General features: G+C 35.5%; 1 protein-coding gene across 1 annotated transcript in view; it reads right to left on the minus strand.

The window, feature by feature from the left end:
* Positions 1 to 295: 295 nt before the first annotated feature.
* The window catches only part of LOC141390820 (protein toll-like), a 388,884-nt gene continuing 367,342 nt past the window's right edge, over positions 296 to 21,837 (minus strand). The window contains exon 7 of the mRNA XM_073963779.1: positions 296 to 1,635. Within this exon, the coding sequence (XP_073819880.1) occupies positions 296 to 1,573 (1,278 nt within the window). The 5' untranslated portion in view covers positions 1,574 to 1,635. The remainder of the gene's footprint in view (positions 1,636 to 21,837) is intronic.

Here is a 21,837-nt window from a genome sequence, read left to right on the forward strand (position 1 = left end):
AACAACTCTTATTAAATGTAATGAACGGAGTGAATTTTTCATGACTCCGTGTGGACTGCATTGTAGTATGCAGTGAAATTAAGACCATACACTGCTAGACTTCCAGCGAGTTTCCAGAGAAGATTAATTAATGAGGATACTTTTAGACAATATATTTATATAAAAATAAAGATCCGACTTCTTATATTGGAAAGCGAAAGAAACTAGGCTTTTCATTTTAGTATAAAAATGTTGAAATACACTCGTTTATAAATTAGGAAGTATAAACATTACAATAATAGTATACAAATGAAACTTACCGTGTTATTTCAGTCAACTGATTGTGGTCCAATTTCAAAACTTGCAAATTCTTTGTGTTGCGGAATAAGTCGTCTGGCAAATTCGTTAAATGATTGTGGGACAATTCCAAACGTTGTAAATTCACTTGACTTTCGAATAGTTCTGCCGGTAATGTACCCAATTTATTGTATAGAATTTTAATTGTATCCAAGCCAGTGGAGTTGGCAAATAAATCACCTGGTATTGATTCTAAATCTGTGGTCAATCGAACCTCTGTCAAATCAGGTAAATTTGCCAAGAACCCTTTGGGCAAACTTCTCAAAGGCACACGGTTGTTCATTAAACGCAGCTTCACTAATTTCTTGTTATTTTTAAATAGACCCTCTGGCAGTGAACGGAAATTGTTATTATTCAAATTGATATTTGTTAAATTCGGTAGATTGTCAAATATATCCGGTTGGAACGTTTCAATGCCATTATTGCTCAAATCTAATTGTGACAGTGATGGCATGCTTTCAAACGTTTCCTTAGTTAGATTATGCAACTCATTGCTCCACAAATTCAACGTTTGTAAATGTTTTTGATTGCGGAATATGCCACGTGGTAGTGTCTTCAAACGATTATAACCCAATTCTATGAATTCGAGATTTTCCAATGTCGAAAATATATCCGCAGGCAATTCAACATTATTGGAACGCAAATCAATCCATGTTAGATTTCTCAGCGAATCATCGGCAAATAAATCTGAAGGCATGTGTAGAAGATGTGACGAGCTAAAACTTAAGCTACCCAATGGATGTAGACCACTCAAGTGTTCACGAGTTATATTTGTGCCCAAGTCATTATTGGTGCCAAACAGCAATCTGGTGTATTTTGTAACACCCAATTCTTGGAGTATACTGCCAATGGACAAATGTCCCGGCAATGGGCAATTTTGTATTTGAACTCTCTGGGCATTGCCAATGGACATTTTTGGCAGCAGCTTATAGTCCTTGTAGTTCATATTGTAACATTCAATCATGACATATTCACCGGGATGTACTCTTATTTCAATTTTGGTATTCTCTTTGGGGCATTGCATGTGTATGTCTGTCATGAATGGCATGCATTCACATTTGTTGCTTTGTGCCAGTTCTTTGCACTCATCGCGTAGCCGCAGGGCTTCATCCAGTGCTGAGACTAAAGGCAAGCATATACTAAGGCTGCAACAAAGCGCAATAAGTAGACTGCAGGTGGATGACATTCTTGTGAGATTTGGTGGCGTTTTTGAACGCCTATTAAATCGCAGATTCATTATTTTGTGTTGGCGTGGGTATTATTTTTTTGTGTGTGTTACTGGTGCTATTCCAATATTTTCTGTAATGAAAGAGATGGGAAATAAAATTATTAAAATTACATGTATTTGCCGTCTATATGTATTTATCTGTATTTTTTATTTGAGTTTAAGTTAATTTTTCGAATGTAAAACCATTTGAAGATTTGAAATAGTGGACCTGCGGACGTACAAATTTTATAATTGCAAATTAATATATATGTAGTAGGGCTTCTACAATCCATCTATTGATTAACCGGAACCCTAAATTATTTGGTGCCAGAATCCTAAGCTCTTTTTGGCGTCCTACAAGAGTACGAAATCGCCAAATTATTGCGCATATTTTAAAACGCCATCTGTATTTCAAATTTAAAATTCTTGATTGGAGACCATACAACCGATTATACTACAGTTCGATCTCCTTAACCTATGACAACGCATTATTACTCCCCGTGTTTTTCATATTTATTAAAAGTATATCATTAAAAATTAATTCTAAACCAGTAAGAGAGGGATATAGTCGGACGAGCCGACTATTTGATACCCTACACCACTATCACGAAATTTATTTTATATGATTGCGTCATTAGACTGGTTTTAACTCAAAGGGGAAAAATCGATGTCGGTTTTTTTAGGCGGCAGTGTTTAGTTTTGTTAAATTTTAAGATTGCCAAAATTTGAGCACAATAGGAAGGTGTTAACACGTGCCACTGGGGCCTCAAAGTTTCCATAGTAATTTGTATGGGGCCAAAGGTGAATTTTCACGAAATTGGTCTAAAGGCCACATTTATTGTCCAATTGATGAGGAATTTTTACCAGTTAATTTCTGTGGCTAAACAAATAATCCTACAAAAATGTTGAAAATCGGGTCGGATTTTAATATTAGCTATATAAAGGGCCCATGGATACTTTGATGTCCCAGTGGCACGTGTTAACATATTCCGATTGTGCTCAAACTTTGGCAATCATTAAATCTAACAAAACTAAACACTTTAGGGGGTTGCCTCATAAAAAAATCAGATATAGATTTTTTAAAACCACTCTATTGCGACATATGTATTTTAGCTCTCCGGACACACTTTCATAAATTGAAAACAAACCGGATATATAGCACCTACATACACCGTCATTACCGGGAACTATAGGTGTTATTTTCCGTATTTTATAATGGACGGACTGACAGTTTTGGACACTTCTACATGCATGTTTCTTCAAAAAATTCAAATGGATATTAAGAAAAAAAAACAGAACTGAAACTTTCATCTATTGGGAGATCGAATACCGGCCCTTTTTGAACATATGAACTTGCCGCAAATAATATGGATCATTATTAAATCTTAGAAGGGTTGAGGAGTCATTCCTTTCGGTAAATATTGTGCCCACCAATCATTTCAGTTGATCACCGTTGGTTTGTCGAATCGTCGACTTCCCTTTTTTTATTAAAAAAAAAAAAAAACATTGGACATTAAACTCGAAACTAATGAGGAAAAATTATTAAAATTAATATTAACAAGTAAAAATGTATCAGTCGGCTTTGCCGACAGAGATATACCCTCAGCCTGTGTGGATTGAAATACTTTTTCCCAAAAAAGTATGTATTTATGTACCGACAAAAGTATGGATAGGATTAAAGCTCAAAAATTCAATTGCCACTTGGAGAACCTTCGGTATAATGTTCAAAGAATCCTCGAACCGCACAAAAATGTTAAACTTTTTTGGTGGCACCAAAGGGATTGGACAGATATGGCCCAAATTTGAACATAAACTAAGTTTCGAAAATATTTAGAGATCCAAAGTTTGTACCAATCGGTTGCTGCGTCTATGAGAAATCGATCGTACAATTTCAGCTAATATTTTCGAAGTTTTGTGGGGGAGGTACCGGAAGGAGTGGACCGTTAAGCACTACCTTCGAATTTCACATAATATTGGAAGAGATATTAGAATATCCAAAGTGTGGACGAACGCAGTATTCGGTTCGAGCCCTCCAGCAACTGCATATGGTGCCATAGGGGTTTTTTACAACAATCGGGCTGTTTTATCAAGAAGTATGGACTTGCCCCTGAAAAAACTTTTATTGTCATAATTGAGGCAGCGAATGCAAGTTGGTTCAACAAAAATCAAAGTGATTCGAGATCAGGTCTTAAAGTGAATTTATCCAAAATTTTGTGTGGGAGGTACCTGAAGGAGTGGACAAATATTGTCCATATTCGAACCTGATCTATATTTGGAAGATATATTAGGATGTAAAAAGTATGGACCAAATCTGTCACTCCCTTTAAGAGTTATCGGTGCGCACAATTTTTCCGAACATTTTCGAACTTTTGTGGGGGAGGTACCTGAAGGAGTGGACCGATATGGCTTGTCTTCGAACTTAAGATAAGTTTTGACAAAATGTTACGAAGACCAAATTTTGGACCGAATCGGGAGATCCGTTCGAGAGTTATCTTTCACGGTGTCATAGGGGTGTTTTCCACCTTTCAGGCAATTTTCTCAGGAAGTATAGACATCCCCCTGATGAAAATTTTAACCTCGTAAGGGGGCAGTGAGTAAAAGTTGTTACGAAAAAAATCAAAGCTATTCGAGAACAGGTTCTAAACTGAACTATTCCGAAATTACGATGTGCAAAGTATGGACCATATCGGTTACTCCCTTCAAGAGTCATCGTGCGCACAAATTTTGCGAACATTTTCGAACTTTTGTGGGGGAGTGGACCGATATAAACCATTATCGAACTTAAACTAAGTTTGTATAGACAGACGGACGGACATGGCTAAATCAACTCTAAATTTTATGAAACGGATTTAGCGCAGACATACTTGGGGTCTAAAACCACTATTTCGATGAGGCAAATTTTGCCGGTATGAAAGTGTATATACCCTCGTTAGCATAAATTCTGAGGGTATAAAAACGTGTACAATCGTAATAGGGACTCCGAGTACAACCTGTCACAAAAAAGAAAATCTACATGAGAGGAGGCCATAACTGCACTTTTCCCAAATTTTATGTTTGAGGTACCGGAGGGAGTTGACCGATATAGTCCACATTCGAACCTGATCGATGTCTGTAGAAATATTACGATAAATACCAAAATATATTTAGAAATATTTTTCGATAATTTTCTAAATCGACCAATATTTCGAAGTATTACATTACTATTTAGCAGGTAGCACACAATTTTAAGGACCCAAACATCGTTGCAATTTACATTTAAAACTGGAAATGTCTCTATTATGATTTCAAAAAATGTCTATCATGATTGCAACATTTTGTAGCACTGAATGTGAAAGAATGTATATTTGGGGTACAACCAAAAAATAGCCAATAAAAAAATGCCGAATATTGTCCTGATTGCGAAAACACGTGTTTTAGTTCGATACGGTGAAAAAAAGTTTCCGCACCGACTGCGAATACTCAAGCCCTTTTGATATTCTTTCTATTTAAAAATTTAAATTTGCTTTGTTTGAATAAATATTTATAGTAAACAAATACAATTCCCACAGGCAAATTCATTAAAAACAGTCTGTAACTTTCGCTAATTCGTTGCAAATGACCACGTATTATTTTATCCGATAGGTACAATAAATATAAACATAAAATAAACGAGTTTATAAAGAAAACACAAAAATATTGTCGAAGGAGCATTAAAATCTCTGAAATATCGCGATTTGATAACTAATTGGTCCACAATGGTTCGAAATTGATTTTAAATTAGATTAAAACTATTAATAAGTTAATACGAAAAGCGTATATGTCATTATAACAAATAAAATTAAATAATGCATTACTAAACTTCAATGCATTTGGTGCGGAAACTTTTTTCGCAATAGAGAAAAAATGACACCATATTTCCCAGTAGTTTTTCATGCTCTACACGGCTATGCGGTGGTATTTTTGATATTTGCATAAATTGCAAAAAAGTTATAACTCTAATGTATATGTTAGCCAGTAGTTCCATTATCTAACGGCTGCATTGATATAATTTGCATCAAGGGAGAGGTCAAGAGTTGGTTTTCAAGTTTCGTTGTCGTAATTGGTCGGAATATGTCCCCTAGAATTTAAATGTGAATATTTTTCCCACAAACGTTATGGTCAATTTCAGTCATTAAATACTATCCGATCATTATCCAAAATTATTGGCATCTTCCATGACCAAAACTCTTATATTGTGCAACATTTTGTAAGTATTGCACCATAACTGCGACCTCTAACGTGACTATGGTTACTCTGCACACAATTAAAACTGTGGGATCCCTGAATATACTAGGCTGTAACTCTGTTTACTGGCCATGTACATCAATATGATTGAAATCAATGGAAAGGTTAAGAGTTCCTCTTCTAAAATAAATTTTACGTGGGTGCAACATATATTCCAGGTTAAGCTTCATCTCTGTCATAAACTCAAACTTCATTTAAAATTTCGCCATCTCATAAAAAATTAGTTTTTGGTCCTTTTCACCCCCTAAATATTTCAGGATCATCACCAATAACAATGGATGTTTAATCTGGTTTGAAGCTGACCTCCATTCAAAATTTCGCGGCGATCGGTCCATTATTGCAGCCTGGAGTTTGATTGAAATTGAAATGCACGGACGGACGGACACACATTTCGCTTTATTTCATCGAGAATATTGGTATACCATATGAAGGGTCTACAACGAATATTTCACGGTGTTTCATGAACTTTCTGAAAAACAAACTTATAATACCCTTTCCACATTATGGTGTAGGGTATACGTATGTATTTTTTGTGAAATATCCAACGATTAAGAACCTGGCAGAATCCTTATACTGATTTTTATTTTATCGTGAAATATGTAGTACGAAATTGCCAAAATTATTACGCATATTTTGCAGCGCCATCTGTATTTCAAATTTAATATTCCAGCGGATTATTGAATTCCGATTAAACCATCATTCGATCGATGTGTAATTCTAAATTTTTATTAAGAATTGTTATTCCCTGTATTTTAGATATGAATTAAAAATATAATATAAAAAAAATTTAAAAGTTCATCCTAAAAGTATGCATTTGTTCTAACTAAAAACTTCAAAAATTAATTTTTGTTTAATAAATTATTACCTTCATAGAACTCAGCCAACTGAAATTACAAAGGCATTTTCATGAATTAACTTCGAAGAAAATGCTATTTGCTGGCTTAAACAACCTTAAGCCGTAATAAAAAGAAACACCCCCTCAAAGTATGCAATTATTTTGTGGTACTTCGAAATGTTTCTTCTTTTAATTATAAATGAATATGTGTTTGTACAATACAAATGTTGTTGCATTTAGCATATATTCAAAGGCCTTTTAATTTTCTTTGAATATCCTGAGGCTCTCGGGTTTTTACTTGTTTAAAAAACTTGCGGTAAATTTTTGTAAAGGGTTTTTTTTGGGAAAAAGAAACAAAGCTGTAAGGGCCTTCTTTTTCGACTTTCAAGTTGAAATACATGCGAAAGAACACAACTAAGTATGAACAGAAAGCAATATTCAAACAAACAAATTGTTTTACTGCATACCCCAAGGCAATGTTAAAGCAATACAATAAGAGACGTAGCAACCTTCCAAGAAATACCACCAAAAGTGCAACCATTACCGCACTACAACTTTCTGTGTTCGGTTAACCTAAAAACACAACAAACCACAATTATAAAATATGTTTTATTTGTAAAGAATTCCATTTCGTATAATAGGGCTAATTTCTTTGCCATTAGCCAAGTTAAAATGTCCTTAGACAACCTTTTTGAAGACAATTAGCAACACTTAAGCCTTTTTCATAATTTGTTTTTTCCCTCTTCTAACCATTTGGCTCTTCTACATCTTGTTAGCTGATATATTCACCACTTACAGTAAAAACTTCTTTAGCTGAGATGAGAATTTTTCCGTTTTTCTTGAAGATTTCTTGGTCTTCGTGTTGTGTATTTTAAGTGTTGTTAAACTTTTAGTAGTGTTAAGTAATAGGTAAATTAATTCAACTTGTTTCATGTCAAGGTGTTTGGCAATAAATGAGAGCGTTGAGAAGGGGAAAACTTGTGCAGAAGTTACTGTTTATAATTAGGTTTTGTTTAGGTGGGCCTCTAAGAAGGACAAAGCGAAATCCAGATACACCGGTTAAAAAGTAGTCACGTGGTGAATAATACCTTCTTAGGGCTTGGAAAAAGAAACGCCACCTATAGACGAGTTTGTAAACATTCGAATAAGCAAAGACCAGCGCCAAAGAATTAAATTGCACACCATAATATCAAACATTTTGTACTTTTGTGGGGGAAGGTGCCGAAGCAGTTGAGTAATATGCTCCATCTTCAAAATTTGATGCAAATTTGAATAAACTATTACGAAGTGCAAAGTTTGCATCAAGGTATTTAATAAATTTTTCGTGTTTTATACACTCTCATTCAAGGTTATAATAAAACGTATAGCTACTATTATAGCGAACTGTAAAAATAAGTGCATAAAGTTTACAATGTAAAATATATAATTAAAACAAGTAAAAAAGCATTAAGTTCGGCCGGGCCGAACTTTTCATACCCTCCACCATAAAATATTCATTCCTGTCCCAAACTTTGAGTGAGTACGTTAAAATGTCAGATAATGTACATAAAATACTTCATTCGGGAGGCCTTTTTTATGGTGCCTATATCTAACTGTTGACAATTTTTGGTGGGCTAGAAATTGGGAGGTACTGTTATATAGGGGTTATAATAAAACATGGGCCTATGTTGACAGTTTTTGATGGGAGCCTTTAATGTCAAATAACTCCTAATTCGGTTAAAAAATTTAGCTAGAATCCTCAAAATATCGAAAATCGGTACATAACGTGGGAACTTCAAATGTCATTAACAGCTAGTTCGGAGGTATCTGGGCTATACGAAAATATGAACTTAAATGAACAATTTTTGTTGCAGAATTTTTCAAAAAAATTCAAAAAATTTCATATTACAGAAAGTTCGTCAAAAAAATAAAGCTAAGGTACGGAAAATCGGGAGGTTTGTTTTGGGGCTATACAAAAACATGGACCTACGTTCGGTTAAACATTTTAAGTAAAATCCTCAAAGTACCGAAAATTGGGAAGTATCGTTATATTGGGGCTATGTTGAAAATTGTTGATGCAGATGTGTGGTGACCACTACAACCTTCAAATGTCAAATTACAGTTAGTTCTGTTAAAAATTGTAGCTAAAATTGCCAAATTACTGAAAATTGGGAGGTACCGTTATATGGGAGCTATATCCGAACATGGACCTATGTTGACAATTTTTGATGGAGAGGTGTTGTGACCACTAAGAACTTCAAATGTCAAATAACTGCTAGTTCGGTTTAATATTGTAGATAAAATTATCAAATTACTGAAATTCGGGAGGTACCGTTATATGGGGGCTTTCTTGACAATTTTTGGTGGAGAGTTGTGGTGACCACTAAGAATTTCAAATGTCAAATGTTCAAATTACAGATAATTCGGTTAAAACTTGTTGGTAAAATTCTCAAAATACCTGAAATCGGGCGGTAACGTTATATGGGGGCTATTCCAAAACATGGACCTATGTCCACTAGTTATATAAGTTTATTGACATTTAAGAACCCTAAATGTCAATTGATAGCTAAATCGGTCTGAAAATGTAGATAAAAACGTAAAAATGCCGTAAATTGGGGGTACCGTTATATGGGGGCTATACCAAAACGTGGACCTAGGTCCACAACTTTTGTTATATAAGTTTAGTTGCACTTAAGAACCCTAAATGTCAAATTATAGCCATATCGGTCTGAAAATGTAGCTAAAAACGTCAAAATACCGTAAATCGGGGGGTACCGTTATATGGGGGCTATACCAAAACGTGGACCTATGTCCACAACTTTTGTTATATAAGTTTATTGATACTTAAGAACCCTAAATGTCAAATTATAGCTAAATCGGTCTGAAAATGTAGCTAAACCCGTCAAAATACCGTAAATCGGGGGGTACCGTTATATGGGGGCTATACCAATACGTGGACCTATGTCCACAACTTTTGTTATATAAGTTTATTGACTTTTAAGAACCATAAATGTCAAATTATAGCTACATCGGTCTGAAAATGTAGCTAAAAACGTCAAAATACCGCAAATCGGGGGGTACCGTTATATGGGGGCTATACCAAAACGTGGACCTATGTCCACAACTTCTAATATATAAGTTTATTAACACTTAAGAACCCTAAATGTCAAATTATAGCTACATCGGTCTGATAATGTAGCTAAACACGTCAAAATACCGTATATCGGGGGGTACCGTTATATGGGGGCTATACCAAAACGTGGACCTATGCACACAACTTTTGTTATATAAGTTTATTGATACTTAAGAACCCTAAGTGTCAAATTATAGCTAAATCGGTGTAAAAATGTAGCTAAAAACGTCAAAATACCGCAAATCGGTGGGTACCGTTATATGGGGGCTATACCAAAACGTGGACCTATGTCCACAAGTTTTGTTATATATGTTTGTTGACACTTAAGAACCCTAAATGTCAAATTATAGCCAAATCGGTCTGAAAATGTAGCTAAAAACGTCAAAATACCGTAAATCGGGGGGTACCGTTATATGGGGGCTATACCAAAACGTGGACCGATATAGCCCATCATCGAACTTGACCTGCCTGCAAACAAAAGACGCACTTTTCCAAAATTTCAGCGTCCTATCTCCATTTTTGTGGATGCTAGAGTGATTACCACAGACGGACGTGCTCAGATCGACTTAGAATTTTACCCTGATCAAGAATATATATACTTTATAGGGTCGCAAATGAGTATTTCAATGCGTTACAAACGGAAAAACAAACTTAATATACCCTCCATACTATGGTGGAGGGTATAAAAAAACATGTAATTATAACAATTGTTATACAAATAATAACATTAAGTTTAACTCAAACGAGAAATTAATTAAAATTAATATTAAAGTGATCTTCGCCCTAATAGGCAAATCAGCTTGAGGCAGGCTGGGGTTTGAACCCACGTCCTTGAAAAACATATGAAAAAAGTGTTATCACGGCATGTTAACGTCCAGAGCCAAAACTCGTAACTTCCAAAGGCTGCAAATATCCACAAAAAATACAACTTGCATTTGAAATAGAAAAAGTTCTATGACAGAGAAGCCACTCGACAGCCGATATGTCTGATGAGCAGCTAACCAACGGCGAAACCAGTCACATAATGGTAATTGTGTGGGTTCGAATCTTCGTCTTTCCTTTTTCACCTGCAAAAATCATCGGTCATTAAGCTCGACTTCAACGAGATATTAACTAAAATTGTTTGTTGTATTTTTGTTTCATGTAAATAATTATATGATGACAAACATGCTTGCCCACGAAAATTGTTATAGTTGTTATATGCAATTTTTTTGTGAATAAAAAAACCATTGTCATTGTTAAATGACAGTCTTGCATGTAGTGATTAATTACAACCACTTTGTCTTCCAGCAAAGAGGAATATCCCAAAAGACAACACCACGACCAACTAACGAATATTGTTTGTTAAAGTTTAGTTCACACCAGTTTCGTTTCGTATTTTTTCACGTCTTTTGCGGGGTCCCTCTGAAAATAATTTGCATTGAATTAGCTTTACAACCACTACTGATGAAGTGGGAGCTAACAGAAGGGTTTTTGTTGTTTGGTTGGTTGAAAAAAGTGAAAGTTTTGTTACAAATTTGTTTGAACGAAATTTATGCTTCCGTTTCGTTTTTATTTTCACACACAATACCCAGCTTATGTTGGCAGGGGACTCACATGGAAGGAGGAGAAGAGAGATTTTCAAATAATTCAGAAATTCAATTTGCATTTCGCTGTCGTTGACAGCTACAGAGAGACAGACAAGCACTTTAGATTAAAAACCCACAATCATTAGTGTTGTCCTGCATTGTGTGTATGGTATGGATGATGATAGTTGGTGGATGGGTTGAAAGGCATGGCGATGCCCAGCTAACATTTTTTTCCGTATAGAATTTGGTACGAAAGTTGTATAAGGAATTTCACCGAATTCGGAAAGAATTTTCTTAGGAAATTCTAAAAAAATTACAGTTTCGCAACGAATTCAGTCCGAATTTGAAACTGAAAGTAAATTCTTAGAAAACTCGGAGAAATATTAAGATTTTCTGACAGAAATCGATCCGAATTCGGAAAAAAAAATTCTAGAAAATTCGGCGGAAAGTTTAGATATTGTGAAGAAAATCGGTCCGAGTTCGGAAAGAAATTCTGGAAAAATTCGAACGAAAGTTTAGTTTTTCTCAAAAACAAATTCTTGGTCGCTGAAGCCTTGGATATAGACACAACCCAGAACAAACCCCACTCAGAGACAATTTTGTTTTAATGCGCAATTTATGGAAGATTCTAATTTGAAGCGTTCTAATGATATTCCCCGTTGTTATCATTTTGTGATTAATATTAGAGCAATGTGCACGAGTATGTTGAAGCAATCAACCCTGGCTTGAATTATATGTATGTTGTATGTAGAAATCGGAACGAATTCGGAACGAAGATTCTTAAGGGTAACAGAAAATGTGCAGAGATTTAGATTTAGCAAACCGATACAATTTCTAGGAAAATATCCCAGTAAACAATTGTTGCCGAGCGCTCTGATATTAGATTCTTTTAAGAGGTTTTCCAAAGTTTGTTCAGAAAATGTACGGAATTCTCAAAATTTCCCTCAAAAATTGAAGTTATCTTCAGCAAGATTTCGTTTAAGAATTTCTGCACACTTTCGTGCGCTTGTTTTCGAAAATGTTGCGAGTAATCTGCACATACTCTAATGGGAAATTTTGATTCGTTTCTCTCTCTCTCTCGGGAACAAAATTGCCGAACATTCGTCGAGAGTTGATTTAAAGAAAAGGGAGAGATTTTTTGTGTCTTCACGATATTGCTTGTTTTTTAGTTATTTTGCAGCTGTTAAGTGAAAAAGACGTAACGGAACAAGTTATTTTGTGATGAAATTGGCACATGTTTTACAATAAATGAAAGTGTAAGATTGTATACACATTATCTAAAACGTTGTTTATAATATTGTTATTTCTATTTTAGATAAATCAAATGGAAAATTTGTTCGCAAGGACTGTGCTTTATGATTTTATAAATGTGCAATTCAGTGGGCAGCAACGACGAATACTATTTCATCATCATTGTAATAATAAAAAGTTCAACAAATATTTTAAATAAAGTTCCAATTTAATCGATGAGAAATTCGAATCGTATCCTAATAAACATTGAGAATTTTGGGAGAAAATATTCAGAATATCTTATTATTTGTTCCGAAAATTTTCAGAATCTCGAAACAAATCTCCGAAAATAATTCTTTTTTCTTCAGATTTTCGAATATTTCTTCAGAGTGTTATCAGAAAATCTTTCGAATTCTAAACGAATTCGTGTAGAAACTAGAATGTTCTTTCCGAATTTCCCTCGACAAAACGTTCCGAATTCTGCGAACCGCTTCACACAAATTCGGACCTGTTTTGCATGCGATTACGGCATCAGAAATGGAAACTTGTGCAGAAAATACATCCGAATTCGGTACGATCTCGGCAAAAATTGTTGGCTGGGATTAGCGAAATCGGCATATTTCTAAAAAAAATATTCAGAAAATCTCCAAAAAATCGGACATCAGAGCCTTCAGAAAATTTGTTAGCTGGGTGGTGATAAATATACATACATATAAATTTTCATATGTAAGCGTGTATTTACATTGTCATTTTGCGGAGGAGCCATTCATGATATACTATATGTACGTAGATATGTATGGATATTTAGTTGTAATGTAGCACTGTCAGCATTGCTTAATGGGTAATTGTGTAACCATAAAAAAAAAACTAATCACAATGGTGTTCGTATTGGTGGTTTGTTGTACTTCTACTGCTTTCGGCGGTTACTGAAGTACATAAAATTGCCGAAAAGTATAATTGTTCACTGTTACACTCAAAATGACATGGAAATACAATTATAGAACTGCATTGACACGTACATACATATGTATATAAACATTATGTGTAAGGCAAGAATTTTAAAAATAGAAGGTCCTATAGTTTGTTTTAAAACTTTCAATAGTGCGTCACACATAGGAGAAATGTGGGAGAAAATTGTTGAAAATACAATATATTAAAATCGATTAAAATATGTAAAAAAGTATCAGTCGGCTTTGCCGACAGAGATATACTCTCAGCCTATGTCTGGGGTCTTTTCAAAATTGTGTATCCTTTTTGGTCATTTGAACTTGCCGACAAAAATGTTGATTAGGATTGAAGTTAAAAAGTGTTGCGGAGGAGGTACTTGAATGGACCGACATAGTCCATTAAGGGGGTCATATCATTTCGATAGATATCGCGCCCACTAGTCATTTCAGTGGGTCACCGTATACATTTTGGACCAGTATGCCAGGAAGCATGGACTTGTCCACGCATAACATAATATCGTTCTAAACATGACCACAACGAACACCATCGGTATACATTTACAAAGCATCTTTGAGGTACCCTAAGAAGAGGACTTATATGGGCCATTTTAGAAGTTAAACTAAATTTGGAGAAGATATTAGGAGATCACAAGCTTGGACCAAACACTTTTACCGTCGTGATAGAGGCAGCAAATTCAAGTTGCTTCAACAAAAATCAAAGTGATTCGAGAGCAGATCTTAAAGTGAACTTATTCGCAATTTTGTGTGGGAGGTACCCGAAGCAGTGGACAAATATAGTCCATATTCAAACCTGACTTATGTCTGGTAAATATATTAGGATGTGTAAAGTATGGACCAAATCGGTCACTCCCTTCAAGAGTTATGGTGGCCAGAATTTTTCCGAATATTTTTGAACATTTGTGGAGGAGGTACCTGAAGGAGTGGATCGATATGGTTTCTCTTCGAACTTAAACTAAGTTTAAACAAAATATTATGAAGGCCAAATCGGCAGATCCGTTCCATTCACTTCACACTGTGTCACAGGACCTTTTAGCACCTTTCAGGCTATTTTCTCAGGAAGTATGGACTTGCCATTGATGAAACTTGTACTGTCGTATGGAGGGCAGTGAATACAAATTGTTACAACAAAAACCGACGATATTCGAGAGCAGGTCTTAAAGTGAACTTTTCTGAAATTTTGTTTGGGAGGTACCCGAAGGAGTGGACCGATTGAGTCCATATTGAAACCTTATTTAAGTCTGGTACACATTTCACGATGGGCATAGTACAGACCAAATCGGTCTCTTCCTTCAAGAGTTATCGTGGCCACAATTTATCCGAATATTTATGAATTTTTGTGGGGGGAGGTACCTGAAGGAGTGGCCCGATATGGCTTATCTTCGAACTTAAACTAAGTTTAAACAAAATATTATGAAGGCCAAATTTTGGACTGAATCGGCAAATCTGTTCGAGAGTTATCTTGCGCTCCAACCACTACACACGGTGTCACAGTGGCTTTTAGAACCTTTCAGGCTTTTTTCTCAGGAAGTATGGACTTACCTCTGATGAAACTTGTACTGTAGTATGGAGGGCAGTGAATACAAATTGTTACAAGAAAAACCGACGAGATTCGAAAACAGCTCTAAAATGAACTTTTCCTAAATTTTGTGTGCGAGGTACTTCCTTCAAGAGTTATCGTGCGCATAAATTTTCCGAACATTTTCGAACTTTTGTGGGGGAGGTACCTGAAGGAGTAGACCGATATGGCTCATCATCGAACTTAAACTAAGTTTGAACAAAATATTACGATAGCCAAATTTTGGACCAAGTCGGCTCATCCGTTTAAGAGTTATAGTGCGCACCAGTCAGACAGACGGACGGACATTGCTAAATCGACTCCAAATTGTCTAAAACACATTTCGTCCAAACATACTTGGGGTCTAAAACCATTATTTTGATGAGGCACATTTTGCCCGTATGAAAGTGTATATGGGAAATGTTGCCAATTATTTCATATTCCATTTCCAATAAATTTAATTTTTTCTTTTCGCGCTACATTTTTGGTAAATAGGTTAAGAAAAAATTCCCCAGTACAAATCCGCTGGCGAGCAAATTTTTGGTTGTTGCGGACAAATGTTGGCGCGGTTTTACTTCTGCTTTTAAGAAAAAAATATTATAAAAACGCTAATTGTTTTATTGATCACAATTGTCACTAAAAAGTTATCACGAAGTGACGTCATTAAGTAGATTGCATAATATTTGTAAAATGTTACTCAGCATTCGCGGAATTTACAAAAAATGTACAAAATCTTAAATGTAATCCGAATTTTTTGAAAATATAGGTCCATTTACCCTTCAAATATTACAGAAAAATAACAGCTTTAACTAAAGACTCCACGGGAGATCAAACTTATAATCATCGGGATAGTAGTTAGGATATTATAGCCAAAATAAGCACCTATTTGTGTTACAAAAAACAAATTTTGGTTTGGAATAATACCCAGTTGTTCGGGTAACTAGGGAATAACTAGCAATTTTGCTGGCTACTGGTAAACACCCCTAGTTACCACCCAATCTACTCGCAATGCTATAGACTGGTGAATTTAACATGGGGATGTCATAGGATGGGGTCTATTGTCCCCTCACTGCATTACCAGTAACCACCCAATTCGATAGTCATTTGAAAGGCAATTGTCCCTTCACTGCATTACCAGTAACCAGCCAATTCGATAGTCATGTGAAAGGCAATTGTCTCCTCAGTGCATTACCAGTAACCAGTCAATTCGGTGGTCAGAAATGATAGCCCAAATCACTAGTAAGTTGTAACCAGAACAACAGTTAATCTGTATAATTCGAATAACAGTTAATCTGTATATTTCGAATATGCGCTAACCACGCTTTATTTAACTACATGACGTGGATAAACATACATACATTTATTATAAAGGAATATTTAATGTTAATCTTTAAATTCCTTGATATTGAAATTTATGCGTGAATCCTTGATACTGGGACTTATGTAGCTTATGTTTATTTGGTCCTGGGAATGTGCATCTCAAGGGTGCTTTAAATAATTCAGATGTACCTGAAATAAAATGCATAAAAGTTTAATGAGATAATTAAAAAATTTATTGTCCCAAAAAGTATCTATACTTACCAAATATTCTTCTAAAAATATTCATCCTTTTTAATTTAGTCCAATAACATGTTTGTTGCATCTTTATTTAACAATAAGTTTTTGCACATCAAACGCACCAAAAAACTTTTTTTTAATTCGGAATAAAAAATAAATTTTATACAAAATGACAATACATTTCTTCTATTTTGTTTTCAAAAAGAGAAATAATGTTGAAAAGAGATTACAAGAGAGAAACGCTGTCGATTACACTATCCATCGGTAGTCTATAAAATAGTCAATATATTACACACCGCATTACCTGTAACTAGTGAATTGACATGATAGGCAGGGACGCCCTTTTCCTGTGAGAAAAGCAAGCTATAGGTTATTTTATTTGCCATTTTTGGTTGTAAAATAACTAGGATCAGTGAGTAACTAGTTACATGCCTATGTCAAAGTAGACAATTGCTATTTATTGAACAACTGGGTAGTTTTCACATGCATTCTAGAGTTGAAAATATTGGAAAAATCTATAGAAGTACCTCTCATATTTTTCTGGAAACTCCCAAAAAAATGGCGGATTTTGCTTTATCTTCATTCACATAGAAGGTTTCCCATTGAGGAAAGTCATCGGGTTGTTGAAATAAATCATAAGACTTCTTAAACGGAAATAGAGTTCAAATAAACTGTTTTAACTAATATGCATTATTAAACTATGTGTAAATCGCGTAATTATCAAAATCGTTTTGTCCGCGTGTGATTTTCATGTACAGCAAGACCCTATCTTTTAATTTGTATATATTTTTCGAAATATAACTTGGACGCTTAAATGTAGCATCGGCTGCATCTTAGCATTAAAAAACCTATAAAACATCGCTAATTTGCCCAAAGTTCATACAATTTCGTTCCACATCCGGTTTTAGTGTCACCATGAATATCTGCATCGATACATATCTATACATATCTTTAAGAACAGTTTCAATAAATTACTGTAGTTGTTTACACGAAGTGAGCTATTTTATTTTTCCACAGGTACTAAATTTTTCTGAAATTCCAAATTTAATGGACTAGAATTTTTATGGAACAGCTGGGAACAAAGTTACGTTTTCACACAATGATGCCCGACCCGTTCCGTCCGTTTAACACTTTTATAAAAAATAAAGTGTAAAAGTCCATTGTGGAAAAAAGAAGTTATGTCCGTTTTAAGTTGAAAATCCCAGAAACTCCATTTTTCACTACATTTACCGTTATAAAATCAAACAACGAAGTGACCCAAAGAAACCAAAGGTATTTTCGTCTTCCATGGACTCCCACAAAACTGAATATATGCATCAGAACCCCTGCAAAAAAATTTTGTCAACTTTTGTACCACAGTGTAATTAATGAACTCCTCTCTTCCAACACTGTGTAAAATGTCCTCGCTTTGTCAGAAGTCAACTAATCTACTATGATTTGAGTAATTTTTAATGATTTATTAAAAATTGTTTAAAATAAGTCTTTAAATCCATCTACAATGACAATTCAAAAAAAGCTACATAATTTGCTTTCCTCTCTCAGGTCAATAAACTTTGGATGAGCAGAAACAATCGTCTTTGTTTTCTATAATGAATCATTTGTCATTATGCCCCTGGCGTTCGTAATTAAAAATATATTAAATTTCCTGAAATTCAATGCTTGAGGATGCTTTCTTGTTGCACAACAACGCAGAAGAAATTGGGAAACTGGAAACTAAAAGGAGGAAGAACAAACGAAACTAACGAAAAATAATCTAAGAAACATTGCAAATTGTAATCAATCATTTGATTTTCTTGTTTGCCGGGGTGTGGATAGTTGCGCACAGTTGCTGACATTTCCTTTTTGAAATTATTGATTGTGTTTAGCCATTTTGTTTGTGTGCTCTAAAGGCACTATCTTTAGACTATTCAGCCATTGTACTGCATCGACATTTCATGAAAAATCACAAAAGATGGAGAAAAATAACAACAACAAATGAAAACAAAATAATAACAAATTGTTAAAACTTTCTTGCCTCTCGCTTTTGGTTATCGACGACATCCATTAAAACAGACAATTCTTATTGTTTGCTTCAAATACGGCCCGGACACTATGGAGACTATAACTAATTGTCAACGTTCCACAAATCGCTGTGTTGTTGTATAAACAATGGCGTTTTTTGCCATTAGTAAGATTGAAAGATAGTTATATGGCAGGAAAATTTCAACTCCTTTTTCGCTTAGAGGAGCTCGCCAGCTGGGTGGGTGTTTACCACTGTTGTTTATTACTTTCATTCTTTGAAATACATTTCTTACATAAAAATATATATTTTCTCATTAACTTGCCATCGCTTGTTAGTGAGAACAACGACATGAAAATGAAATAATTTGTTTTCTCTTGAAAAATGGAAAACAATACTGAATAATGTCTTTGTGGAATATTGAGAAGGAAATGTTGCATCATGTCATGATTTTTTCGAAAAAAAAAAAAAATAGATAATATATAAAAACTATTTGCCGCGAACATTCCACAAGCCATACGACTAAAAAAAATTTTTTTATATACACCTTGATACGATCAAAAGTGTGCTTCATTGAGATAATGAGACCGGGTGCCACCGTGGTGCAATGGTATGCAAACCCGCCTTGCACGCAGAAGGTCATGGGTTCGATTCCCAGACTACGCAACATAAAATTTTCAACGGTGGCAAATACCCCTCAGTAATGTTGGTGACATTTCAAGAGTATTTCAGCCAGGTTAAACTTCTCTACAAGTGGTGTCTTAGGACACGCCGTTCGGACTTGGCGATAGACTGTAGGTCCCATATTATTGAGCTAATATGAATCAGGGTGCACTCATTGATATGAGAGAAGTCTCCCTTGTCCCATCTGGGATGTTTGTGGAACTATTATTATATCGTAAGACCAATACGTTAAGACAAAGTTGATTCCATATAGCTTTGTCCATCAGGATAGCAAATGCGCACGACAACTTTCGAAAGGAGTTACCGATTTACTCCAAATTTTATATATGTGATCAGCATAAAATTCGAAGTCGAAATAGGCATGTACGTCGGTCGTCCTTCTACAGGTTGAAATCAAGATTCAGGTTGCAATTTTTGAGATAGAGCTTTATAATTGTACAGAAGTTTCTATTACTCCTAGGATGTTTGGTATTGAAAATGAGCTATATCGGTCCACGTTTTGATATAGCCACCATAGAACGGTACCTCCCGATTTTCGGTATTTTGAAGGTTTCAGCCTCGTTATAACACTGAAATGTGGTATTTACTCTTCATTGGATGCATAAAACGTTCGATTTGAATTTTGAAATTTTCGGTATTTTGAAGATTAAGGCCTCAAATTTCACAGAAACAGCTCATGTAGGGTAGAAAACCTGCTCCTTCAGTATAAAGTGATTATCATCAATTAAAATAATATTCTCTTCCAATGAATTAGACATAACCTAGATGAAGAGCCAAGATGAGGTAAAGACAGCAATAAATCGGCTGATGGCTTACCAGCCGAGCTGTTCAAAACCTGAGGCGACACGCTGATAAGGTGTATTCATCAGCTAGTTAGCACCATCTGGCAAGAATAACGAGTACCCGACGATTGGAACCTGAGTATCCTGTGCCCCATCCACAAGAAGGGAGATAAGACTGTATGCTCTAACTATAGGGGCATATTGTGCGAACGACTAAAGCCTATGGTCAACGAGATAATTGGACCATACCAATGCGGCTTTAGACCTGGCAAGTCCACTATTGACCAGATATTTACCCTGCGGCAAATCCTGGAGAAGACCCAAGAGATGCAGATCGACACCTAACACATTTTTGTCGATTATACAGCAGCCTTCGACAGCCCGCTGTGTCAAAGGTATTCCAAGCCATGTCTGAATTTGTTTCCCGCAAAGCTCACCCGGCTTTGTAAAATTACTCTAACTGATAAAGGATCTTCAGTTAAAATAGGAAAGAACCTATCCGAAGAGTTTTGTACCAAAAAAGGTTTCTTTTCAACATCCTGCTAGAAAAGGTTATACGAGAGACAAACGTCAAAAGAAGTGGCACAATCTACACCAATAGCCTCATGTTACTTCCTTATGCTGATGATAAAGACATCATGGAACGATAAGTAAAAGAAGTTTATGAAGGTCGAAGGAGAATCTGCTAAAGTGGGTCTGGAAGACCAAATTGAGGGTGTCGACGCGCAATGTGTCCATTGAGATCGGACCAACTGTTGAAGTTGGTTCCTATAATTTTGAGGTAGTAAAAGACGTCGTATACCTCGGCACCGCTGTAAACACAACAAACGACATCAGTTGTGAAATAAAAAGAAGAATTGTATCGGCCAACAGATGGTACTTTGGGTTAAGTATGTCAAACAAAAATAACGATTTACAAAACACTGATACTACCCGTGCTGATGTATGGTTCCGAAGCCTGGGTACTTGCACAAGCAGATAAGGCAGTGCTTGGCGTGTTTGAGAGAAAAATTCTTCGGTGGCTAGGCCATATAATAACAATGAGCGATGATGAGCCCGCTAAAAAGGCGTATAAATTCGAGCCATGGCAGTGCACGCTGAATTGGCAGGCCAAAGAATAGATGGCGCAAACAAGTGGATGAAGAGATGACAAGGCGCGGTATTCCAGAAAGCGAAGCACTAAACAGAGAGAATTGGAGATCTTTTCTTAGTTCGGTCTATGGAACAAATGTTCTGTAATGGGCCAGCTAAGTAAGTAAGTACTGTTTGTGGTGTAGATTATAAAAAGTTCAACCCGGCCGAACATAACGCTGTTCTGGCTTGTTTTTTATATGCAAGTGCATACTTCCACACTATGGCCCGAAGGGTCACTATCCGTCGGCGACCAACCAAAAGGCTTATGCTGACAATTAAGTATTTACACATACGCCCTGCACTTCCTAATATATTAATTTAATGCTGTTCGCGGTGGAGGGTATAAAAAGTTCAGCCCGGCCAAACTAACGCCTTTCTTATTTGTTTTTCACACGAAGGCGACCAACCAAAAGATTTATGCGTACAATTGAGGACACACACATACACGCCCTGCACTTCCTAATGTTTCGTCGAAATTTACATCAAGTTCCAAAATGGTTTATGTTGTTCTACTTCTCTGTTCGCAAAATTATAATTTAAGGGCTGTTCAAAGATAGTTTTTCCATTTTTACCGAATGTAGGCCTTGTGGGTAATGATAACAACGAA

The sequence above is a fragment of the Musca autumnalis genome, unplaced genomic scaffold (assembly GCF_047663935.1).
Source record: "Musca autumnalis isolate F117 unplaced genomic scaffold, ASM4766393v1 scaffold_1, whole genome shotgun sequence".
Classification (NCBI taxonomy): Eukaryota; Metazoa; Arthropoda; class Insecta; order Diptera; family Muscidae; genus Musca; species Musca autumnalis.